The sequence below is a fragment of the Nothobranchius furzeri genome, chromosome 14 (genome assembly GCF_043380555.1).
Source record: "Nothobranchius furzeri strain GRZ-AD chromosome 14, NfurGRZ-RIMD1, whole genome shotgun sequence".
Taxonomy (NCBI): domain Eukaryota; kingdom Metazoa; phylum Chordata; class Actinopteri; order Cyprinodontiformes; family Nothobranchiidae; genus Nothobranchius; species Nothobranchius furzeri.
In genome coordinates this window covers 48,769,239-48,795,785 of record NC_091754.1, presented here as the reverse complement: position 1 = coordinate 48,795,785, position 26,547 = coordinate 48,769,239, and the positions used below count along the sequence as shown (strand labels likewise).

The following is a 26,547-nucleotide window of genomic DNA, read 5'->3' as shown; positions in this document are numbered from 1 at the left end:
GCAGCTTAAATTAGGCCCGAGAAGCGACAGCGCTGCAAAGGCCTCTTGTTTTTCCTCCGTTTATTATTATTTATTGAAAGTCAAGTTTTATTTTTTCTATTTGATCGCCCATTCCTTTTGAGCAATTTCCCACAACATTTGAGATGATCATGCGAAAAATGATAGAGTAAATCAATCAGAAGCGGACCCTAGAAACGGCCAAAACAGGGTCAAAATCACTACTTCAAACCAAAATGGCCGACTTCCTGTTTGATGTTGACCATGGTTGCAAAAGGCTTTTCTGTGCAGACTGTTAAGTACTACATGTGTACAAAATTTCATAACTATACAACAAACTAAGGTTTATGGAGGGGGGTATTTTTCATATTCTAGGGGGCGCTGTGGAGCTAGTTTAATTGCGATTTATTTGGGACCACCACGCCTGACATGTGTGCAAAAATTCCTGAGTTTTCGGAAATGTTAAGGCCTCCAAAAAGCCTTTTTACTTGGCGGGCGGAAGAAAAATAAACAGAGCAGATACAATAGGCCTTTGCAGCACTTTCGCTGCTCGGGCGTAATTAGATATTTTTGCTTCTAATCTCACAAAGATCTGAGACTTTTGATGGGATTGCATGGTTAGAGACTATTATTGTAGACATTCAATGATTTAAATGGAACATTTAACAAAAACATTCATGTTTAAGCTTTAAATTATCTCTAATTTAAAACTTCCACAGAATTGAAGTTGTGGTTCTGATCAAATCAGCTGAAAGTGCTGAATCGCTTTTTTCCATCTTGATGAGAACAAGCTGACAGAAGCACTTCTTTACTATATTTATTACAATTTATCATTTTAATAACTCTTAAATACAAAATTTAAAAGAAACACACGTCACACCCGTATCGGAGTTCTACCAGGTCGATGTGTGAATATGCACACGCAGTCTTGCATACACTATGTACAGGTCTGTGTGGTGGGACTGGATTTGGCAAGGTTGGATGGTCTCCCACTGATAAGGCATGCCAGGTAGGGCGCCGCCACGTGACTCGGAGAGCTCAGGTTGACTCTAAAGTCCCAGAATTCCCGCTTCATGCAGAGGTCTTGGTTACGCGTTGAAAGTTCTGGATGTTACTTCGTCACGGTCAGCTCAGATGATGTCATCAGACGGAGCCAGGTGCAGTGATGTCATCACTTGGCGACCTCCGGGGCCATTCTGGATCCCGCCTCCGAGGCATAACATCATCCGAAGAGCGGGAAGTGTGCTTATCTGCTGGTAAGGTCACTGTGCCGTCATGTCAGATGTTTGAGAGGCGGCGCCCTCTGGTAGCGCCGAGCGAAGCTCGTAGCCTCGGCTCTCTGGCCCTGAAGGAAAAGCAGATTTTGGAATGATCGCGTATAAAAGAAAACCTACGTGGTGAATAAACGGTTTCAGCTGGTTCTACACAGAAGTTAAATGTTTCACATGATTTATGTGAAAGTTTAGCTGTTTTCTCTACAAGCCCTGCAGCCTCACCTGGCTCCTGGCTCCTCTGTCCGTTGGTTAGAAAAAGAAAACAAAAGTTTGAACAAATAAACAAATAAACCTAAAAGCGTTGTGTGTCTTTCTTCTTAGACTCCCAACATTAAAAGTGTTTTTACTGCCTAAAATTCTTCCTGGTGGCATTTGAACAAAACAGCAGGAGCATCAGTAAGGATTGCAGAAGGAAGGCAACACACACGGCCGAGTAAAAAAGAAGCAAACACTTTCATTATTTTAGACTGTGAGTCTGTCTCTGTAGCACAAAACCCACACGGTTCCATTTGCAACGGTTAACACTCCTGGAAAAAGAAACAACTTCCTGTTTGGACCACTGGGCTTCCGTAGCTGCTCTTCTCTGCTTCTATAGCAGCACTGTCTGCCCAGGTTTGGTTTAAGGGACTCACTGGTGTCTGTGTTTTAAATTAATGTTTGTGTTAGGGCGTGTTAAACATATGCTAGCTAGTAGGTTTCGTGGATTCTAGTCTGATTAGAGTAATTTAAATACTAAATAGTATTTTCATGTTTTAATTACAGCTCTACTCTGCCACCTGGTGGCACACAGCTGTGCCAGCAGTCTCAAAGATTAATAATGTTTATAAATCCCAATTATTCCCCCACAAACGAGAAGCGCTACATTCATCCGAGGGTAGAAGAAACCGCTAACGGGTTTCCTTGCTTCTGCAGACGAACCTGTAGTGCTCGTTGAAGTCCAGTCGGAAACTTAGGAAGCGAAGGCTCTCGTCTGAGCTTGTCATGAGCAGCACCAGGAACTGCTGGACGATGCTCTGAGAGACGGAGGAACGTTGAGAGAAGTGAAGCTGGACTCTAAACGATGAATAAAATCGGAGAAACTTTGTTGTGGTTTGGACCGGTACCTGGTAGAAGTGGGTGAGGATTCGCAGCTGGGATCGCATCTTTGGAATGGTGTCTTGAAACTCCTGGATCCTCCTCCTCTCCTCTGCTTCCTGTTCCGCCGTCACGCCCCACTGACCCTGGACCAGTAAAGCATAATTATGGGATGCTGCCACGCTGCTGTGCTGTTTACAGGTCTGACCTCCCCTTCATACCTCCTCCTCCCGCTGCCGCTTCCTCTCCTCAAACTGCAGCCGCAGGGTGAGCTCCTCCAGCGCCGAGCGGTAGAGGGCGTCCTGGGCACTTTGAAACTCGATGATCTGGTCAAAGATGGCCCTCAGCTGGTTCAACAGAGACTGGAGACACGGGTGAAAGACAAAGTTGAATAAAACACAGATCAGAGAGGAAGACGGACGTGAGAGCAAACGCAGCCTCACCCTGCTGTTGTTGTCCAGCAGGCATCTGGAGATGATGGTGTCCAGAAAAACATCGTGGGCGGCGATGATGTGGTCCAGATCCTGAGCCTGCTGCACTTTGTTCCACAGCTCGTCCCACGAGCACTCCAGCACCTAAACGCAGGCCAAGGGTCTTAGTTTGGGTTCCCAGAATAAACAAACACGCCCTGTCGTCCCACCATCAGCTGGACCGACCTCAAAGGTGATGTAGTACTGCATCTGGTGGATGAAGTGGACCATCTCCGAGGCCAGGATGTGACACTGATGCAGCACACCGGACAGCTCTGCAGGGCGGAGACAAACAGACAGGTTCTAGGATCCCAAACTGGTTAACACCCAAACTAATGAGGCTAAAAACAAGAGATTTAAAGTAACGTCAGTGTGAGGAGAACTTAAGCTTCTGCACCGGGCATGGTTTTCAGCAGCTTGGCGTTGCACATCTGTCCCTTCCAGATGTCGGTCAGTGTGTACTCCATCCTCTTGGCCCTCCACAGGAAGTTAAACACACGAAGGTAGTGACCCATGCACTCTCTAGTGAACACCTGATGCACATGGGACACGTGTTATAGGCGTGTTTGTTTGGTTTTCAACACCAGAAGGCTTTACCGTTGCAATGGGTCCATCCACGTGGTAATCCAGGCTGAAGACGTCCCAGCCCGTGTCACCAGGAGACACCTGCAGCCCAACCAGGACAGGAGGAGCAATCAGAAAAGAAAGTAGACGGAGTACAAAGGCGTAGGTATGGGGTTACCTCCAGCAGGCGCACATCCAGCCTCTTCAGGATCTCCGCGTTGTCAAACTGAGCGTTGGTGGCCCGGACCGCTGTCTCCAGGATCCCGGTCAGGTTGTGCTGGTACAGCGTCGTAGCGGGGCGCGCCAGCTCGGGTCTGGATCAGAAGGAACTCAGTTACTCCTCCTGTCTGATGCTTCAACACCAACAAAAGTTAAAGAGTCTGACTTGAGCAGGTCCATGAGGTGTCTGATGAAGTCTCCCTGGCCCAGCAGCAGGTATCTCCTCATGGCCTGAAGGTGCTCCAGCAGCAGGTAGTTTCGGTTCAGAACATCCAGCAGGTATTTGCTGGTGTCGAAGTAGGCAGAGTCGATTTTCTCCTGAAAAGCTCCCTCCAGGTCCGAAAGCAGCTCGGCGGCTGTTGGGAGGAACACGAGAACTCGGGTTTAACCTCTGGAGGAGTTTATGGGTCATAAAATACCGGCTGGCCTCAACACCTAGAGTTCCTGTCGCAGCCGTTGGGTCAGTCGTTAGATGTACACATCTCTACGGTAAAAGCTACTGTAGCGCTGACGCTAAGGATCTAACAGAAACAGATGAAGTCCAACAGGTGGAATCGACGGGATGTCGCCACGGGAACGTCTCCGTCCTCCAGTCGAAGCAGAAGGACAGGGTGAGCCGTAAGAGCATCGATCGCTGCCAGTCCAGCATCGATGTCATTATATCAATACGATGACGTCATCAACACAACATCTCCCACACTTCTCTTGTTATGATGCTCTGCGGGGCAAACGGTTTCCATGGGAACAGGAGGAAAAATGCCAACACAAAGTGGGACGGTTACCATCTTTAGGGGTGTCCGCTGGCTTGGACGCTGGTGTGATTTTGCCCGGCGGCGTTCTGTCATGACAAACCTGGTGCAGGAAGTTGATTGATTTGCCGATAAGCAGAACCTGGAAAGACGGAGAAGTGTACAACTTTGTAGTCATGGCGTGTGTCGGAGATCAATCAGCCGTATTGAACTGTGTGTGTGTGTGTGTGTGTGTGTGTGTGTGTGTGCACCTTGCGGGCCTGGTCCATAGTGATGAACGAAGGGATCATTGACTTCCTGAGGGAGTACTTATCATGCCAGAGACGATCCGTCTTCACGTTAGGATCGGATGCTACAAAGAACTACAAACAGACACCGAGCTGTAAAAAAAGTGAAGTGGGAGGAGCCAGACGGACGCCCCTCCTCAGGGCTGTTAGGACCGTTGTCCTGGTCCATATTCCAGATGTTTGATCACGTTTAAATGATTGTTGTGATTTTCTGGAGGTTTTTTTTGCCACATTGCTAGAAATGCTCGGACCAACCCCAGAACAACCTCGTCCAATCATTCTTAACGATTGGACGCGACCCGTCCATCCTGTCCGCCCCCATTTAAAAATGTATTTTTACCATTTTTTATTTTAAATAAGTGATTAAGAAGCACATTAAAATGTTTACAGCTACCACCCCACATTAACATTCAGTTTTTCCAAACCACAAGCCTTGAAGGGTGTTTTAGCCTCTTGCATTAATGATGATGATGATTTAAGCCTCCATAAACACCACATAAGTGATGATCTCTCTAGATCATCAACTCATAAATGTTCATTTTATTGCAATAAAACCAACTTCCTTAAATAAACACGTTAAAAATCAAGGATTTTCAAGCATCTGACTCCTGGTGGATAAATGGGGGGGAAGGCCTTTTATCACCCATTATTGTGGCCGTTTGTGTGTGTTTACACATCGAGCGTGAGGCCTCCTGGGTAATTCTGCTGAGTACTCTTAAACACAGCAGCACTCTGATCCGACCCTGAGTGTTTGGGTCATAAACACCGCGAGAGAAGCTGAACGAGGAAACGGAGACACATCCATCACCGCCGTCCCCATTACGCTCCTCTCATCAGTCCTCGTTCAAGAGGCCGACCTTCTATCGTCCCCCCCCCCCCACACACACACACACACTAATGCTCCCTCTCACTGGGGTCAAATGTCAGAGAACAGAACAATGTTCCAGAAACGAGCTGTAAACTCTCAATGTCCTTCGGTTTCCTCTGAGGTGATTAGATTTCCCCATTCTAGGGTGAGAGGATGTGATCCGTGTACCTCGTGGTATGTGTCCTCCAGCTCTCCATCATATATCCACCTGTAGAGGAAGCTGAGGATGGGGTGTGACACCAGGCTGAGGATGTGTTGGATCAGCGCTCTCATCTGAGGGTCTCCCGTTTTCCCGTAGGCGTGAACCGCTGAAGCCAGCTCACCTCCCTTACGACCTGAACACACCCACAGGTACCGGTTCTTTTCTACTGAGACGCAGATGCTAAGACCAGTAACACACACACACACACACACCTTGACAGAAGTCGACAAGGGCGGCCAGCGTTTTGAGGCGAACCTTGGGGTCGTACATCCAGACGAGCAGCCGCCTCAGGGTCAAACTGCTCTCTGTGCAAATAGTCACACCCTGTTCATCCTCCACCTGCAGCTACACACACACACACACACACACACACACACACACACACACACACACACACACACACACACACACACACACACACACACACACACACACACACACACACACACACACACACACACATGATGAGGCTGAGATGTAGAACAGCTCCATTAGGAATACAAACTCATTTGAAATAATTAGGAAACACACGTAACCATTCTCACCTTTAAGAGCGAGTTAATAAAATTTACATAGTTCATCAAAATATGAGCAAAACTGTGGAGGTTTAGTATCGTCCGATACAGACACCTGAGGGTTAGTATCGTCCGATAAGACAACTGAGGTTTAGTATCGTCCGATACAGACACCTGAGGTTTAGTATCGTCCGAAACCGGCACCTGAGGTTTAGTATCGTCCGATACCAGCACCTGAGGTTTAGTACCGTCCGAAACCGGCACCTGAGGTTTAGTATCGTCCGATACCGGCACCTGAGGTTTAGTATCGTCCGATACCGGCACCTGAGGTTTAGTATCGTCCGATACCGGCACCTGAGGTTTAGTATCGTCCGATACGACAACTGAGGTTTAGTATCGTCCGATACAGACACCTGAGGTTTAGTATCGTCCGATACAGGCACCTGAGGTTTAGTATCGTCCGATACAGACACCTGAGGTTTAGTATCGTCCGATACCGGCACCTGAGGTTTAGTATCGTCCGATACCGGCACCTGAGGTTTAGTATCGTCCGAAACCGGCACCTGAGGTTTAGTACCGTCCGATACCGACACCTGAGGTTTAGTATCGTCCGATACCGACACCTGAGGTTTAGCATCGTCCGATACCGACACCTGAGGTTTAGCATCGTCCGATACCGGCACCTGAGGTTTAGCATCGTCCGATACCGGCACCTGAGGTTTAGTATCGTCCGATACCGGCACCTGAGGTTTAGTATCATCTGATACAGACACCTGAGGTTTAGTATCATCTGATACAGACACCTGAGGTTTAGTATCGTCCGATACAGACACCTGAGGTTTAGTATCGTCCGATACAGACACCTGAGGGTTAGTATCGTCCGATACAGACACCTGAGGTTTAGTATCGTCCGATACCGGCACCTGAGGTTTAGTATCGTCCGATACCGGCACCTGAGGTTTAGTATCATCTGATACAGACACCTGAGGTTTAGTATCGTCCGATACAGACACCTGAGGTTTAGTATCGTCCGATACAGACACCTGAGGTTTAGTATCGTCCGATACAGACACCTGAGGTTTAGTATCGTCCGATACAGACACCTGAGGGTTAGTATTGTCCGATACAGACACCTGAGGGTTAGTATCGTCCGATACAGACACCTGAGGTTTAGTATCGTCCGATACAGACACCTGAGGGTTAGTATCGTCCGATACCGGCACCTGAGGTTTAGTATCGTCCGATACAGACACCTGAGGTTTAGTATCGTCCGATACAGACACCTGAGGGTTAGTATCGTCCGATACAGACACCTGAGGTTTAGTATCGTCCGATACAGACACCTGAGGTTTAGTATCGTCCGATACCGGCACCTGAGGTTTAGTATCATCTGATACAGACACCTGAGTTTTAGTATCGTCCGATACAGACACCTGAGGTTTAGTATCGTCCGATACAGACACCTGAGGGTTAGTATCGTCCGATACAGACACCTGAGGTTTAGTATCGTCCGATACCGGCACCTGAGGTTTAGTATCGTCCGATACCGGCACCTGAGGTTTAGTATCGTCCGAAACCGGCACCTGAGGTTTAGTACCGTCCGATACCGACACCTGAGGTTTAGTATCGTCCGAAACCGGCACCTGAGGTTTAGTACCGTCCGATACCGGCACCTGAGGTTTAGTATCGTCCGATACCGGCACCTGAGGTTTAGTATCGTCCGAAACCGGCACCTGAGGTTTAGTACCGTCCGATACCGACACCTGAGGTTTAGCATCGTCCGATACCGACACCTGAGGTTTAGCATCGTCCGATACCGACACCTGAGGTTTAGTATCGTCCGATACCGGCACATGATGTTTAGTATCGTCCGATACCGACACCTGAGGTGGCTGAGGTGGCGTGAGAACGCTCCAGTGCGCGGTTTCTTTAGTTTGCTCCAATCTGAAAACAACGTGAGCCTTTGAGAGGTGACTCGCTAGCGTGTGATGTCTCTCTCAGCTCTCAGCACAGATCAAACCCATTTTCCTGATACCTGATCTAGAACTTTCTTCAACATCAGGATCTCAACATTTGAATGGGTGCATCTCTAATCTCTCAATCTTGGTGAACTTTACTGTAAAGAGTGAAAAACACAGATTATCAGCAAATCCAGATTGGATTACATCTGGATTTTGACTAATTCCACAACTTTACATGTTTCATTTTTTATTCCGTTTGAATTTTCCTCAAAGTGGAAGCCCCCCCCCCCCCCCCCCCCCCCCCCCCCCCGCGGGCCATGGATAAGACAGGTTACCAAAATAAAAGCATGTCAGCCATAAGGAATATTACCTGTGAGTGGAGGACAGAGAGGAGCCTGTAGTACTCTTTCAGCTCCTGGTGAAGGGAGGCGCAGAAGCTCTGGGGAAAAACACAGGTGAGCATCAACAGGTGTACAGGAGTGAAAAACACAACCAGGCAACGACGACTCACCTGTCCGACCAATCCGAAGGCCCGATCCAGGCTCCTGGCGTCGGTGTACTTCCTAACTTTGTTATGGAGCCAGCCCAGTTCAGCCAGTCTGCTGCTGGTGTCCCTGAGGGACCTGCATAGCACCACCTAGAGGTTGGAAACAGAAGTGCTCTGAATCCTGATGACTGAGTCTAGACCTGAAGAGTGGACACGTTTCCCGTTTATCATTTAGAAAAGGTCAAAACTACTAAAATCAGCAGTTTTTATATATTTTTAAGGTGAAACGATTCCCTCAGAGAAACATACCTGCGTCTTTATAAATATTACTTGTAGTAGATAACGTCTAAAGCAGCTACAGCCGACTAAATCCTCATCCAGCTCATTCATTTATGACTGTTAGCCTCAGGCCAGGATTTGTTGTGTGAATCTAAAATATGTTAGAATTTACTAAACTAAAAATTACTTAAAAATCATTTAAAATAGAAATTGTTCATAACTTTTACAGAAATTGGAAACTAAAACAGACCCAAAATCATTTAGATGCATTTCTCTGCTGAACTTTAAAGCAGAAAACTCCCGTTATGATTAATTAGAAATAACTTAACCGTGTAAATTCTGCAGTGACTTCCCAACAGTAATAAAACGAAAAAGCTAAAGCTTTGGCGTGTGGGTGGAAACGGCCGTAGTTTTCCATCAGCGTAACCGGAAAGGCGAGAATAATTCACTCTTAATGTTGCATTAAATTTTTATCCTCTTAACGTTTTCTCCAGGGAGGTTAAGTGGGGATGGGAACTCCAAAATATCTTCATCCTTGACTCAACTATCCTCTCCGGCTCCTGTCCTGATGGAAAACTCCGACCATGAATCTAAGTTTAGCAGCACCGGTCCGGAACGACGTGGAACAAAAGGAATCGACAGGCCAGAAAAAGCTCCAGCTGATGCGTTTCAGCGCCAAAAAGCCTCGCATCGATCGGCTGAAAGTGCAATTAGCAGCAACGGTTTAATCCCAGCGGGGTCACCTCGGCCTCGGAGAACGTACCTTGCTGTCCATTTTGTAGCCGTTTTCCTGAGCGTTCATCTTGATGAATTTGCCGTCGATTCCCTGGAAGACGTAGAGGATGTCCCGCACCAGCGCCGCCTCGCTCACCTCATCTGCACGGGTGGAAGATGGGCGATCAACATTAAAACTGAACAGTAGTTCTCTGAGAAAGGAACTTAAAAACCTGGAAAAGTTGGTAAAATAAGTAGAAATAAAGTGTTCTTTTTAATTTAACAATAACTTATTTAGTGATTAACAACAACTGTAGTCATTCACCAGCTGCGTCGCCGTCCCGTCGAGGACGGACCAGCCTGCTGGACAGAACCGCAGGCCCGAGGGGTGGTCTGGATGTGGGCGGGGCCAGAGCAGATGAAGGGGAGGAGCTTACAGGAAGTGCCCAGGCTAACCGAGAGCCCAGAGGTTGCGTGGCTCCAGCTGAAGACTGACTGAAGACACAGAAAGGGTTCTAGATTAATCTGGAGAATCTGAGCAAAACGCGACTAAACTAAGAGGCTCCACAGAGAAATAGATTTAGTATTTCTATTTCTAAATCTATTGAGAGAGAAAAAAAACACTTAAATGTTTATTAAAGCAAACAAATATCTTCCTTTTTAGAACCAGAATAAGACACAAAATTGAAATATCTGTATAAAACAATAAAAATTAGGAATTATTTTACTCTTAGAGCAAAACTAAAGTTAACAGAGTGAAAGCTGTTATCTGTCCTTTGGTGCCAGAGACATGAAACATCGACTCTGGTCTCTGAAAACCTGAAACCGACAAAGTTTAGATCCCAAATAAAGAAATAAACGTTCTGTATAAACAAGAGTAAATGAACTACATTGTAAACACGAGTCGCAGCAAGTTAACTTCAGAAAAATGAGCCTGAGGCAGGTCGTGGACTCAGAGTCGAGTCATGCTGGTGTTTTTAGATCAGCTCTGCTCTGCTGCTGGTTGCTTTCACAAACGCAGCCAAACCTTTGATGTTTTCAAAAACCTCTCAAGCCTGATGTCCACGTCTCCTTCTGCGTCAGTACGAAGACGTGCAACGCCATGACACGTCACCAAAAGCGCTTTCCGGCAGACCTGCAGAGGCCGACAGAAATAGGCTCCATCTTTTAAATATTCGCCGAAAGTGACGGAGACCGTAATGAGACCGAGACCCGGACCGCAACAAGACTGAGACCGTAACGAGACAGAGACCGTAACGAGACAGAGACCCTGACCGCAACAAGACCGAGACCGTAACGAGACAGAGACCGTAACAAGACCGAGACCGTAACGAGACAGAGACCGCAACAAGACCACAACAAGAATGAGACCCTAACGAGACCGAGACCCTGACCGTAATGAGACAGAGACCGTAACGAGACCGAGACCGTAAAAAGACTGAGACCGTAACGAGACTGAGACCCTGACCGTAATGAGACTGAGACCGTAACGAGACTGAGACCCTGACCGTAACAAGACTGAGACCGTAACGAGACTGAGACCCTGACCGTAATGAGACCAAGACCGTAACGAGACAGAGACCCTGACCGTAACAAGACTGAGACCGTAACAAGACTGAGACCCTGACCGTAATGAGACCAAGACCGTAACGAGACAGAGACCCTGACCGTAATGAGACTGAGACCGTAACGAGACTGAGACCCTGACGGTAACAAGACTGAGACCGTAACGAGACTGAGACCCTGACCGTAACAAGACTGAGACCGTAACGAGACTGAGACCCTGACCGTAATGAGACCAAGACCGTAACGAGACAGAGACCCTGACCGTAACAAGACTGAGACCGTAACAAGACTGAGACCCTGACCGTAATGAGACCAAGACCGTAACGAGACAGAGACCCTGACCGTAACAAGACTGAGACTGTAACGAGACTGAGACCGTAACAAGACTGAGACCGTAACGAGACTGAGACCCTGACCGTAATGAGACCGAGACTGTAACGAGACAGAGACCCTGACCGTAACGAGGCCGAGACTGTAACGAGACAGAGACCCCGACCGTAACAAGACTGAGACCGTAACAAGACTGAGACCGTAACAAGACTGAGACCGTAACGAGACAGAGACCCTGACCGTAACAAGACTGAGACCGTAACGAGACAGAGACCCTGACCGTAACAAGACTGAGACCGTAACGAGACTGAGACCGTAACGAGACTGAGACCGTAACAAGACTGAGACCGTAACGAGACTGAGACCCTGACCGTAACAAGACTGACACCATAACGAGACTGAGACGGTAACAAGACTGAGACCGTAACGAGACTGAGACCGTAACAAGACTGAGACCGTAACGAGACTGAGACCCTGACCGTAACAAGACTGACACCGTAACGAGACTGAGACGGTAACAAGACTGACACCGTAACGAGACTGAGACGGTAACAAGACTGAGACCGTAACGAGACTGAGACCGTAACGAGACTGAGACCCTGACCGTAACAAGACTGAGACCGTAACGAGACTGAGACCCTGACCGTAACAAGACTGAGACCGTAACGAGACAGAGACCCTGACCGTAACAAGACTGAGACCGTAACGAGACTGAGACCGTAACGAGACAGAGACCGTAACGAGACAGAGACCGTAACGAGACTGAGACCGTAACAAGACTGAGACCGTAACGAGACAGAGACCCTGACCGTAACAAGACTGACACCGTAACGAGACTGAGACGGTAACAAGACTGAGACCGTAACGAGACTGAGACCGTAACAAGACTGAGACCGTAACGAGACTGAGACCCTGACCGTAACAAGACTGAGACCTTAACGAGACAGAGACCCTGACCGTAACAAGACTGAGACCGTAACGAGACTGAGACTGTAACGAGACTGAGACCGTAACAAGACTGAGACCGTAACGAGACTGAGACCGTAACGAGACTGAGACCCTGACCGTAATGAGACCGAGACCGTAACGAGACAGAGACCGCAACAAGACCACAACAAGAATGAGACCCTAACGAGACCGAGACCCTGACCGTAATGAGACAGAGACCGTAACGAGACCGAGACCGTAACAAGACTGAGACCGTAACGAGACTGAGACCCTGACCGTAATGAGACCGAGACCGTAACGAGACTGAGACCCTGACCGTAATGAGACCGAGACCGTAACAAGACTGAGACCGTAACGAGACTGAGACCCTGACCGTAACAAGACTGAGACCGTAACGAGACTGAGACCCTGACCGTAATGAGACCAAGACCATAACGAGACAGAGACCCTGACCGTAACAAGACTGAGACCGTAACGAGACTGAGACCCTGACCGTAATGAGACCAAGATCGTAACGAGACAGAGACCCTGACCGTAACAAGACTGAGACCGTAACGAGACTGAGACCGTAACGAGACTGAGACTGTAACGAGACTGAGACCCTGACCGTAATGAGACCGAGACTGTAACGAGACAGAGACCCTGACCGTAATGAGACCGAGACCGTAACGAGGCCGAGACTGTAACGAGACAGAGACCCCGACCGTAACAAGACTGAGACCGTAACAAGACTGAGACCGTAACGAGACAGAGACCCTGACCGTAACAAGACTGAGACCGTAACGAGACAGAGACCCTGACCGTAACAAGACTGAGACCGTAACGAGACTGAGACCGTAACGAGACTGAGACCGTAACGAGACTGAGACCCTGACCGTAACAAGACTGACACCGTAACGAGACTGAGACGGTAACAAGACTGAGACCGTAACGAGACTGAGACCGTAACGAGACTGAGACCCTGACCGTAACAAGACTGACACCGTAACGAGACTGAGACGGTAACAAGACTGAGACCGTAACAAGACTGAGACCGTAACGAGACTGAGACCGTAACGAGACTGAGACCCTGACCGTAACAAGACTGAGACCGTAATGAGACAGAGACCCTGACCGTAACAAGACTGAGACCGTAACGAGACAGAGACCCTGACCGTAACAAGACTGAGACCGTAACGAGACTGAGACCGTAACGAGACAGAGACCGTAACGAGACCGAGACCGTAACAAGACTGAGACCGTAACGAGACAGAGACCCTGACCGTAACAAGACTGACACCGTAACGAGACTGAGACGGTAACAAGACTGAGACCGTAACGAGACTGAGACCGTAACAAGACTGAGACCGTAACGAGACTGAGACCCTGACCGTAACAAGACTGAGACCTTAACGAGACAGAGACCCTGACCGTAACAAGACTGAGACCGTAACGAGACTGAGACCGTAACGAGACTGAGACCGTAACGAGACTGAGACCCTGACCGTAATGAGACCGAGACCGTAACGAGACAAGAGACCCTGACCGTAACAAGACTGAGACCGTAACGAGAATGAGACCGTAACGAGACTGAGACCGTAACGAGACTGAGACCTTGACCGTAACAAGACTGAGACCGTAACGAGACAGAGACCCTGACCGTAACAAGACTGAGACCGTAACGAGACTGAGACCGTAACGAGACTGAGACCGTAACGAGACTGAGACCGTAACAAGACTGAGACCATAACAAGACTGAGACCGTAACGAGACTGAGACCTTGACCGTAACAAGACTGAGACCGTAACGAGACAGAGACCCTGACCGTAACAAGACTGAGACCGTAACGAGACTGAGACCGTAACGAGACAGAGACCCTGACCGTAACAAGACTGAGACCGTAACGAGACTGAGACCGTAACGAGACTGAGACCGTAACGAGACTGAGACCGTAACGAGACTGGGACCGTAACGAGACTGAGACCGTAACAAGACTGAGACAGCACCGCCATTCCCTCCCTCAGAAAAAGTGAGTGTCGTAGATATCGGACAGAGGAAAAACTCCGACGTTTATTCACCCGTGACTGAAGGAGCACAAAGATACGCAGCAGGCGTTTCATCCGTGGCCGGAGTCGTGGGTTTGGAGGTGGAACAGAACAAGGGACAAATACGTCCATGTTAAAATGTCTCTGAAACACATGAACAAAATATAAATAAACAACAGTAAACACCAACATGGACCTGAGACGGGACACCCCTACAAAAGCGCTGCGCCCTCTGTTGTCCTGGCGGGAAACTGCTTTGCGACTCTCTCCAGGTGACGGAGAGGTCTGAAAGAAAAACGTCGCCATCAAAGCGTGCGCGACTCCTCCTGAGCTGAGACGTTCAAATCTGACCTTTTTCTGCAAACTCAGAGAAATGTTGTAAACAAAGAGGCGGGGCTATGTGTGAATGACATCCTGGTCACATGACCGTCAGGAACAGAGCTGTGTGACTCATTAACCTGAACGGGTTGCTCTGAAAAAGTGTTTTACTCAGGGTACCAGAACCAGCACCCGGCACTACAAACAACGACAACACGCTTCTGCAGAATAAACCCAACAGCTCAACTTTCACCTCGAATCGTTAGCCTCCATTGTTACGAACTGTTGTAAAAACGCACTTTCATCTAATCTGGCTACTCGCTGCATAATCCAAGTGTTGCTGCTTGTTCGGAGAAGGAGATGACCCTTCTGCTGTTTGGGTGAACTCAGACTATCATGCAGAAGCTGCAGGATTCCTGCATCATTAATGAGAGTTAATGGAATTAAATTAGCTTCTAGTGCCTCGTAAAACTGCTAACCAGCTCAGACTGAGATTATGCTGCGGAGCTGATTGGTGGTGATATCAGCGTCGGGTGTTTATAGATGTTCACAGAACCTTTTAGGTGAATCGACTAATAAAACAAAGCTGTGGACTCTCACCTGGCCAGCAAGGCCTGTGGCGTCGGCGTGGGTCCGTTCAGCGTGTACACTCCCAAACTGGAGATCCCACTGGTCCCGACACTTCCCGACAAGCCGGCGTTCCTGTCCGCGTAGCTCAGAGCCAGGCTCTGGGGTCGGGTGCAGTAAAACGGGGTGGAGTGGGCGTCCCGTGGGAGGGCCTGAGCAAACAGCGCCCCGTAGTTCCCAACCTGAGGAGGAGTTGCACAGATTAAGATGAGATTACAACTTTGGCACGGGAGGTGATTAAAAGTGTGCATCTCTCACCCTGCTGGACGGTTTCCGAGGGTCTTCAGAAAGGCTGAGCAGCAGGTAGAGGACGGACCAGCGATGCTTCAGAACACCCTAATGAAGAGCAACACCTGGTCAAAAACTCCACCAAAATAACCAATGTTTACCCGTAAAAACCAGAAAAACTGGATTTTTAATTCTATTTCTCAGATTAGGAGACGAGCTTTAATAATCCCAAAGAGACCGGAGCTTCTCAGGAGGACACAAACCTGCGTCTGAAGTTTTCTGTGCAGCTCTGAGAATAAAGCAGCATCTCCTTCTCTCCTCTGCTTCAGCACTGAAACGGCACAACCAAATGTTAGCTGCTGGGCTTCTGAATAAGTCCCCAATCAAACAGAAAATCCAGGAAAAAATACAAGCCGAGAGCTTTTTACACAGTAGAAAACGTAGTTTTGACTAAACAAGCTCAGGTTTCCTACAAATCTGTCTAAAGTCACAGCTCTGACAAGCCCCACCACATCTATAATCTAAATCTGAGGCTGGATTATGTTTCTGTAGCCGTTTAGCTAAGAGCTCCTGGAATAAACCTCTTCATATGCCAGGACTTGTGTAATTTAACCAGATTAAAATGTGCGACTGCTGCTACCTCAGCTACTTTACAAGGTGCGGTAAGCGTTAACGTGAAAAAGCAAACATTGCTCCACACATACAGACTGGGTTCATCACTGTGGGACTGTAGGAGGTCCAGCAGCACTCACATTCTTTCTTGATCTTCTCTGACACCAAGAACTCGTCCCGTTCGATGGTGGGGGCGTAGTTGCTGCCGATGACCCGCACCGCATACTGGAACTGGTGGGCAACTTCAGCTGCAGGAACAAACGAAGGTCCCAGTCAAGTCAAAGAGATTCAGTTTAAAAACATGCCCTTTGTTGATCACACCTGGTAACTAAAAAGGCAGTAAGACATTAGCTGGTGATTGCAATCGGACATTATTTAGCAGTCTAATCAGTATAGGAAACTCAGATGTGTGTCATTGAAGTCCATGAGTGCATGTTTAGTCCATCTCTAAAACCTAATTCAGCAGATCAGAGCTGCACAAAAATCAGAGAACAGTGTCAGTCCTCTAAACCAGAATCGGTGCATCACCAGGATCTGGGATGTTTAGTTTTCCTGCAGGGGGCTGCAGTTAGCAGGGCATGTGCATCCAAAAGCCCTGCACACGTTGGGTGGATCTGCGGAGCTCCGAGCTCACAGAGCTGAAGGAGCTTCACGAACCCAAACAGAGCGGTGAGTGACGCGAGTGTGCAGCATCTTCCGAGCAGAGGACCGACAGCTGCCATGACAGACCGGGCCCTGCTACGACGTGACATGTTTACCACAGATATCAACAACCAGCGAGCTGCAAAATCAGTCACTTATGTTTTTGTTCCCCCACAAAGCTAGCTAGAATTAAATAGTTTGTGCGCCGTAAATCGGTCGCAAAACTCTCCAGTTTGATGTGTAAAACGTTAAATTACTCCCGAATAGAGGCTGCCAAATAACAAATCTCCTCGCCGAATTCAACGGCAACCGTCAACAATTAGAGTAACATATTATGTTAAGTATAAAAGGTTATTAAAAGAGAAATGTAAAAGAAATGGTAAAAATGCGCTTTCTTGAATGAGGTTAGGTAGGGAGCTTCCTGGATACTTGAGAATGATCGTGGCGCGCTTAAGCTAGCGTTAACTGATGTACCTTCGCTTTTCCCGGTGATCCTGCAGCAGAGGCTCTGCAAAAGGACGTTGGGAGATTTCTGGTCCAGGCTTGCCATGGTGTCTGTGGTCCCAGAGTCACGAGTCGTCCGATAATCTAATAAATGTTGAAGAAGATCATCAACTAACTCCAGTCTCCCGCTATGAAAACGCCATTTTGGCTAACTGGCCTGGCTGCTGCGGAAAACGGATAGGGGCGGGGAAGGAGCGCTCGGGCACACCAACACCATATAAGGAAAAGGCATGTTGCTTCCAGAACTGAAGGGGGCGTTAGTTGTCCATGTTCACGTTTTTCTTCGTTGAAATCTTTATTGATACCGGTCATGAACTAAAATATCGTAGTTTGTTTATTTTAGTTTCCTTCCTCGTTGATTTTTGAACACAAAACAGGAAAATGTTTAACAAAACAAGATAAAGAAACAATATATTTACAACTATCGGTTTTTAAATTTTGATTGAAGGTGCAGTATTTCACAATTAAAAGTGCAAATTAACATAATAAACTGAACAGAATAAGCAACCAAAGGACAGAATATTAACAAAACAGAATGTCCATCATAACAAAACTTAATTAGAAAACGTATTTTTTCGCAAAATTGTCATTTATTGATTTTTATTTTCAGTAGAGTTAGAGAAAAATAATAAAAAATTTGAAATGGCATATTCTTTCAGCGGGAGTGTAAAACAACATGTTTTTTTTAAAGAGAAGCCACAATCTTAAAAGAAAATATTTTCTGTAATGATCTGATGGGAACCAAGACACAGTGACAGTTTAAAAAGTTTAATTTTCAACAGTTATAATTAAAATGTGCTACAGTAGCTGTGTGTCTGAGAAGATGCAGCAGGGTTCAGGAGAAACTGGGTAAACACTGAATGTGCCCCCTCAGGCTGCTGGTCTCCAGTTTATTCTCTCAAATGAATCAGTATGGGTCAATGGAAATATGGGACATGCCCAAAATGACAAAACTATGAGTTTACAGTGTAAAACATGTAATAAATGTATTTTTATGAGAGGCTTTAGGTTGTTTATTCAACCTATTCAGCCGTCCCATTTCTAACCCTACCTTTTCCACTTATTTGATTTGCTTACTAGCTGGACCACAGCCATCCAGCCCTAAACGACTTTAACTGAAAGCACAATAAATAATTGAAGAACACTCGTCTATATTATTAATTATTGGGAACAAAAAGTATTTTTATGTATTTATTTATTTTATTTTACCTTTATTTACCAGATGAGATTGAGAACTCATTCTCATTTTCAAAGACGATGGCCAAGAGGCAGCAGCAACAGTCACTAGTTAGCTTTACGCCAAAGACGAGATAAAAACATACAAGATTAAATAAAATAAAACAGTTACACAGAAAGACAAAGGCATTTCCATTAAGAAACAATTCACCAATGACTTTAAAATGAGCCTCAAATTATTTAAATTGATTGTGAATATTTTTGTTATAGAAACACTTTTTATGGTGCTGATAAATACTCACAAATGATAAAACAGCGGTTTTAACATCCTGTTTTATAAAATCACTAAGTTTTCATGGCTGAGAATGTTTGATCTTATTTAACTTTTTTCCATTTATGATGCAGCTATAATGCCCAATAGAAATGTGATTGAATTGTTTAATTATACGTTCTTCTACTGTGCACTAATCCCGTTAGGAACAAACAAATCGATGATTCTATAATTAACTGAAACAACTGATCAATTACGTGCCAGAAACACCAGAGAGCGCATGCGCTCACCTCCGTCCGACGGTACAGAGCCACCACCTGGCTGCGCGTGACGTTCATGAAAGAAAATCTCTGGCTACGGCGCGAGACAAGAAGATTACTAGTCCGCGCGCACATGAGCCGGAGAGCGCGAGGGGAAGAGGGGAGGAAGTGACTTCAGTCCTAACCTCCTGTATTAATCCTATATTAATGTCGATGGTCCTAACCCTGGTGCTGCCTCCGAAGGTGCGGACAGGTCTGCTGGAGCGGACCGAGCTCTTTCAGGAAGAAGGCAAAGAGGAGGAGAAGGAAAAGTCATGGACAGACGAGAAGAACTAAAAAGAACAGCAAAGCTTTAGAGAAAGAAGAGTCGAGATAGGAAACAGGATGGGGATGGATTTCAGCACTCTCCGGACTCTCATCAGCCGATATGTGAGTTTTATCCCCGCTTCTCTCCTCTTTTCTGGGTTTGCTGCCTCCTTACGGAACAAACCAGCAAGAAAACGAGCTTTTATTCCACTTTTGGTGTCAGATTCCGCCAGAGGCGCTTTAAGTTTCACCCAAACACGTGATGGGAGCGGGAAAGTGCTCTCTGACTCCAATAAACGAATCCAGCCTTTATCGTTTTCAACAGGAAGTTATGACTCATGTCATAATCTCCACAAATCACTGCCAAGTTCCTTTAGTGAACTGACCGTCAAACGCGCACTGAAAATGCCGTTTGAATCATTTTTGTAGCTTTTATCTGAAGTTTTTCAGCAAAATCAGTTTCTTCTGGGTTCCAAAAACTCATATAAATGAAATCCTGACATTTTTTTAAATGAGATGATTTTTTTTTAGCTAAGATTAATACAGAAACATGTTAAAAGTAGTTACGACTCTTAAAAAGTTCACTATTACTATTATAAATTAGGTCTGAGCGATGATAAGTGCTACGGAAGCGCCACTCAGACAAAAAAGTGAGATGTTAAAACATCACACTTTTATTGTTCTAACAATATAACTTTCATGTTTGTACAATCCATTATCACTTTCTTACATAATAAAATTATATTGTATTTTACATAATATTTATATAATATTTATATAGTACAAATGTGATGAATATGAATATTGTTTCAACGTGAATGTTTTATTGTAAGAACATGATATTGTACAAACGTGAAAGTTATTTTTGTAAAACAACAAAGTTATGATGGTATAATGCGTCGGGATGTCCCGTTACGATATCGGAAGTCATTTGATACCAGCCCAAAAACAATGTATCGGATTATATCGGACTGCATCAAAAATCTCCGATATAAGCAGCCTGTTCAGGTTCACATTTTTGCAACCAGTGGTTAAAAACAATTGTAATTTTTTTCATACTTACTGTTATTGGCTCTTGTTCTCTGCTTGAGTAATGCCACTTAAATCAAACCTTTCATACATTTCACACTACGAAACAGGTAAAAGTATTTACCGTAATTTCCGGACTATAGAGCGCACCTCAATATAAGCCGCACCAACAAAGCACTCAAATACAAGTCGCGGCGCAGCAGCCACATGCAGGTCTCCGGCGCACAGCGCATGTTTGGCCATAACATAAGATAATTAGACAGAAAGTCGCTACACGGAGGTTTTTCGTTGTTGTTTTGATTCAACAAAACAAATTTTAAACACGGCAAGTTTAGAAAAGAAAACTGCACTGATAGCATTCATATTTCTGGATGGTTATAAAATAAAAACAGAACTGACACGTTATTACCGGTAATTTGCATGCATGTTTAGAAGAAAAGAACAGCGCTGACACAGCATTAATAAGCCCTGGATGATTAGAAAATAAAAACTGCACACAAAGCGTGCCTGGTTAGTAAATAAAACACACTTGCCTACCAGAAAAAGTCATTCGCTCTCATCTTCCTCTTGCGCACTAAAGCCATTAAAGTCCTCTTCTTCAGTGTCGGAGTCGAACAGCCTCAGAAGAGCTTCGTCACATACCTTTTCTGTGGCGATGTCAGTGTCGCTGTCTGTGTTGCTGTCATCATCCCCGGGTGAAGCTGGCTTGAATGAGTTCTTCCCGTTGCCGTCTCCAGCGCCGAACCATGGATTCATTCATGCCAAGCTTACGTGCGGCAGCACTGTTTCCCTCCTTTACTGCCAGATCGATGGCCTTCAACTTAAATGCGGCATCATATGAACTCATACGTGTAGTTACCATGATGAGGGGGTATGGATTTGAAAAAAATTCTTCGTCGTGCCGGCTGCTTGTGTGTGCTAAATTAAAATGAGCACTTTCTTCGATTTCCACTTTTGACTTCCACCTGTTTCACTTTCTGCTAAAGCGCCCCCTGGCAGGTGAAGGAAAATCTTCAGTAAAGCCACACCTCATAAGCCGCATGGTTCAACGCATGGGAAAAAGTAGCGGCTTATAGTCTGGAAAATACGGTATGATTTGTGCTGACATCGTATCGGATGATATCGGTATCAATCAAAACTGAAGGTTGCAATATTGGTATTGTATCGGAAGTGAAAAAGTTTTATCGGGACATCCCTAATAACGCGTTATCGCTCTAATTTTATTTTGCCTGATTGGCAGCTGTAAGCTTCCGTAGCTCACAGATGGTTAAGCAGTGTCTGACTTTCTATTGCAGCGTAGTAATGGTGCGTTCAAAGACCGAAGCAAACAATCAATATAGATGTATGCGTTTGAGAATGGCCGATCTAAGCCAATCTGACTAAATATTGATTGATTCAGATCACCAGCTGATGTTTTGTTGCATCTCTTTTCACAAATGCACAAAATAAACATATAAAAAGTGGTTTAAATCCCCTTTATTTTAAAGTTTGGTAGCAGTTATATGTAATTCAGCAGTTATATATGTTAAGTTTGGATGTCACTCATGTAAACAACTTTGACTCAGTTTAAAAACACAACAATAAAGGTGCTGCCACAACCTGAATAGTCGTGATGGATCCCATATTTAACTACATGTTTGTTCCTGACAGAACATGCAGGAAACCAAGCCCACAACGCTGAAAGTCAGCTCTAATATACCCCCCCCCCCCCCCCCCCGAGGTGATCAAGGCTACAAATGGAGCAGTCACATGAATTATGTAATCCAGTTTCTTTCTTCCTGCTAGCCAAATCAATGGGCTGGTATGGACGCGGGCTGCTCCAGGCTCCACAGTAATGTGCCTGACAGTAATCCAGATAGAGCAACAAGCACCGCGGACATCAGAGCCAGGCGGGTTTCTTACTTCATGCTCTGTGAGGCTTAGACACAGCCTCCCAACTGTGGCACAGGGATGATTAAATGAAAACCCTGCTGCATGGAGGCTGAAAAGTAGCGTGGTAGCAAAGAGCATGCAGACAGGTCTGTGAATTATGGGATGTGGGATCTGATGGTGTCTGCTGCTCTAATGGGTTGGGACTAAATAGATGTTGCTGCACAGATTCAAAACGGTTTCAGAATAACATTTTATCTGTTAGACCGGAGAGGATGGTTTATGAATCATCAGTACTGGCTACTGATCCAAGGGTCTCCCTCTGACCACAGCAGCTAAATTATATAATCACACTTTATTTATGTCTGTCCATTTGCTTTAATCAAAAGATCACTAACTTATAATATCACTCGTTTCAGACATAAAAAGAGAAGTGATGATAGGAATATGTCTGCTTTGTATAGAAAGTTTTCAGACCAATTCATGGTTTTAAATGAGCAATAAGTAAGAATTCTACAGTTAAATAATCACAAACAGTCTAATGTTTCAGTCATGTTGGAAGGAAGGGTATATTAAAACTGGCAACGGCCATGAATCTCACAGATCGGCAGTGAGAAAGTCACCTTTTGTTTATAAAGTGGACTGCAGTACACAAATGTCCCCACAGGGTATCTTTCTTATAGCTCTTTTCCATCGCCTGGTCTGGAACGGTCAGGTCTGGGTATTATGGACCGGTATGTACCGGTATGGGTCTAGCTGACCATACCATACCAGACCAAACCAGCGCCTACCTTAACAGACCAGACCATACCGTACAATACCATTCCATGCCATGCCAGACCAAACCAGACCCGAACTATCGCAACATGTCACAAGTTAAAAGCCAACCCATAAAAGCGTTTTTTTAAACGAAATTTTAAATCCGCCAAAGAGGAAGCCCTCCTTGCAATAATGGGCAGTGCATTCCACAGCTGTCTTACACAATGCAACTTTAATGAAATGATTTTTTAATCATTGAATTCCTACTTTGATATATTGTAATATTTATTTTACAAAAAGTATATATATATATATATATATATATATATATAATATATATATATATATATATATATATATATTATATATATATATTATATGTTATTTTTTTTTAATTAAACCACTTGTGAGTAGCTCTGAAACCTGCCAGATGATCAGAATAAACCAAGGTGATTCGATAAGTTGGTGATCAACTAATCTGAAACTTAAAATTCCAATTTTTTTCCGTTTTCAAGTAGCAACAAAAACATAATTCCTGGTCTGTGAACTCACCATCGCTAAGTACAGGAACAGGAAATTGGTATCAGCCCTTAAAACCCGGATTGATGCATCTCCCCTTTTATTGTGAAATGAAAAAATAAAAAGCAGGGTTTCCCCCAGCGCTTTATAAGCCTGGCGGCCCGCCAGGCTAAGCGTCATGCCCCGCCCCCTCCTCGACCCTACCGTGTCCGCTGACACGAACGGCGCAGCTAAACTAGAGCCCTCCACCAGCTGATACTGGTGAGAAACAGCAGGAGGAGCCCACAAACCCCCCCACCCCCACCCCCCACACACACGCACCCCGGACGGTCAAAGCTGCCAGGCTTAACTCATTTTCTGGGGGAAACCCTGAAAAAGCATGTATAAGTTTGAAATTAACTGAGGTACTGGGTAGCTATGACAACAAAAAGGAATGAAGCAAGGTTTGTACCCTAGTGCCATACCAGTTACCATACCAGTAAAAGAGAATCCCCCTTTTTTCATTTGAACAAGACAAAAAATGAAACTCTGTTGGACATAATGACTTTTACTTTAAATTACAGCAGACCCAACTGGTTAGCAGTTGGGTGGTCTCCTCGGTTGCTGCCATGTCTGATTCGTTTAAAAACCGGAGATCTTATGTAAGCTATTGGCTCACTTAAATATGACAGTTTTGTAAGTTTAATGGTTGTCTCTTGTGTTTAGGCTGAAGGAGAACAAAACGTACTGCTGTGGCACATTGAGCTCTGACCCCTCTGCTGTTTACAGCTAAGGGTTTTATCCTGTAAATGGTTTTATACGTCAGTCATTAAAGCCTGAAATAGTAAACAACAGCTAGATAACAGTGATTAAAAAATAAAATAGGCCCTCACCACCTGTAGCTCCTCCACCAGAGGGTAGTAGACAGGATTTGGAAGGTTTCTGCGGAAGGTACTAATCCTGATGCTCCATTTGGATGTTTAAGGCCAGAGGTGGTTTGTTGCACAGTTGCAATAATAATCCAGAACCTGGGCTGGGCTGTAGAGCTCAAATGTGAACAGTGTTCTCAAAGAGATGCCTCCTGGTGAGGTTTTCCGGGCACGTCCAACCGGGAGGAGACCTAAAGGAAGACCCAGGACATACTGGAGGGACTATGTCTCTCAGCTGGCCAGGGAACGCCTTGGGATTCCCCCAGAAGAGCTGGCCCAAGTGGCTGTGGAGAGGGAAGTCTGGGCCTCTCGACTTAGGCTGCTGCCCCGAGACCCGACTCCAGATGAGCGGAAGTAAATGGATGGATGGATGGATAGATGACTGGATGGTTATCGGTATCGGCCCTAAAATTTCATATCGGTGCTTCACTATTAATTATTGATTACTTTGATAACTAAATAGTACATCATGTTATTTTTGAAAATACCAGTCTCAGCAGCTTATGTGAAAATAAAACATTATTATTTGGAATATGACTAGAGATGCACAGATTCTTTTTTACAGAGCCAATACCAATTTCTAGAGCTGAGTGAAATGGCCTAAAACCAATATCACTATATATATATTGAGGATTTCACCTCGATAATGTGAAAATTTCCAGCCCAATCAATTTCTGTTCTCGCCAGTTCCAACTGGGGCTGATTCTGACTTATCTCAAATAACAATAATTAACTGAAAACTGAAAATAAAAATGAATTTTAAATCTATGATTCTGGAAGTTCCACACAATAATGGTGGGTTGATAGACCGGGGTGATTAAGATTAGCTGAACAGTGGCCAATAACCTCCTGTTTTTTCTCTTTTTGGGGGCATCCCAAACCATAATTAGTCCTATTTTACTCAGTCTATACAAATATCTGACAGCTTCAGTTATTGTTGTTGTTTCAGAATGGGCTAAAACTGTTAATTCTTTAGCTTTGTGCCTTTCACAGAAACAAATGCTGATTTTATTTACTTTCACTCCATATTATCAAATGATGTGTTGCAGCTGCTGGCCTTAGCTCATATAAACAAACGCTGTAGTGTCCTTGTTGGTGTTTTTGTGTTCTGGAATCACAAAATCTGAGCCACAACAGTCCTGACCAGGCGCTGCAGAAAGAGCTCCTATTAAACACGATGCATCAACGCTCCTGGTGGAAACGAGTTTAAACATTCTGCACTAAGCCCAAAGTCATTTATTAGCATTAGAGCAGCAATGATTATCTGATTAATTCTAGAGAAAAGTTGTTTCTCCTTGAGACAAACATCCGTTCCCATCCGAATAACTACGTAAGAGAATGCACTCGACAGGATTTATGCTGATTCTTTTAACATTGTGGTTGTTTTGAATGAAAATCAACCAGAGGATACTGGACAGGTACGAGGGTGAAGGCAGCATTCCTCCTGGACGCAACTCTGTCTGGCTTTCTGCCTTCACACAGTGGATTAAAGGGTTACTGGTGTTCACTATATCTTCATCCACTTAATCCAGTTTACAGCAGTACTCTCAGATCTACTGCTTATATTCCAGTATTCCAGCTGGACAGTTTGGAAGTTGGTTTTCCTTTGCTTTACACACTGCATGTGGAGTTTTATTCACTGATCTGTGTGAATGAATGTTACAGTAGCTGCTGGTTGGACTGCTGTTGTTACTGGGTACTAGTAGCAGCAGGGTGGTATGCAGTAGCATTTAGGGTGTACTGCTGTTGTTACTGGGTACTAGTAGCAGCAGGGTGGTATGCAGCAGTATTTAGGGTGTACTGCTGTTGTTACCGGGTACTAGTAGCAGCAGGGTGGTATGCAGCAGTATTTAGGGTGTACTGCTGTTGTAACCGGGTACTAGCAGCAGCAGGGTGGTATACACTAGCATTTAGGGTGTATTGCTGTTGTTACTGGGTACTAGTAGCAGCAGGGTGGTATACACTAGTATTTAGGTTGTACTGCTGTTGTT

The 26,547-nt window shown here is 45.4% G+C and overlaps 2 protein-coding genes across 4 annotated transcripts in view; one reads left to right on the top strand and one right to left on the bottom strand.

Annotated features, from left to right (window-relative positions):
- Window positions 1-1,059: 1,059 nt before the first annotated feature.
- Window positions 1,060-17,627, bottom strand: tubgcp3 (tubulin gamma complex component 3). Of its 2 annotated transcripts, XM_054743114.2 has the most exons (24): window positions 17,430-17,627; window positions 16,454-16,561; window positions 15,965-16,032; window positions 15,732-15,809; window positions 15,447-15,655; window positions 9,986-10,155; window positions 9,710-9,822; window positions 8,692-8,817; window positions 8,551-8,619; window positions 5,917-6,049; window positions 5,671-5,837; window positions 4,599-4,709; window positions 4,381-4,489; window positions 3,765-3,954; window positions 3,558-3,693; window positions 3,413-3,481; window positions 3,213-3,348; window positions 3,002-3,090; window positions 2,789-2,920; window positions 2,567-2,707; window positions 2,375-2,491; window positions 2,190-2,284; window positions 1,494-1,509; window positions 1,060-1,342 (listed from the first exon to the last, which is right to left on the bottom strand). In XM_054743114.2, the coding sequence occupies exons 1-24, from the start codon at window positions 17,503-17,505 to the stop codon at window positions 1,271-1,273; spliced, it is 2,730 nt and encodes a 909-aa protein (XP_054599089.1). In that variant the 5' UTR covers window positions 17,506-17,627; the 3' UTR covers window positions 1,060-1,270. The 2 variants fall into 2 exon arrangements, with proteins under 2 accessions (XP_054599089.1, XP_015808160.1); XM_015952674.3 differs by lacking the exon at window positions 1,494-1,509.
- Window positions 17,628-19,324: 1,697 nt separating this feature from the next.
- The window catches only part of atp11a (ATPase phospholipid transporting 11A), a 67,998-nt gene continuing 60,775 nt past the window's right edge, over window positions 19,325-26,547 (top strand). For both annotated transcript variants that reach the window (XM_054743113.2, XM_054743112.2), the window contains exon 1: window positions 19,325-19,595. In XM_054743113.2, coding sequence (XP_054599088.1) covers window positions 19,551-19,595 — 45 coding nt within the window. In that variant the 5' untranslated portion in view covers window positions 19,325-19,550. The remainder of the gene's footprint in view (window positions 19,596-26,547) is intronic.

Coding starts and splice junctions, on each gene's coding strand:
- tubgcp3 (XM_054743114.2), bottom strand. CDS start 17,505: ATGGCAAGCCTGGACCAGAAATCTCCCAACGTCCTTTTGCAGAGCCTC. Junction 15,656..15,731: donor CTCGGAAACCGTCCAGCAGG/GTGAGAGATGCA, acceptor ACTCCTCCTCAG/GTTGGGAACTACGGGGCGCT. Junction 3,482..3,557: donor TGGATGTGCGCCTGCTGGAG/GTAACCCCATAC, acceptor GTTGGGCTGCAG/GTGTCTCCTGGTGACACGGG.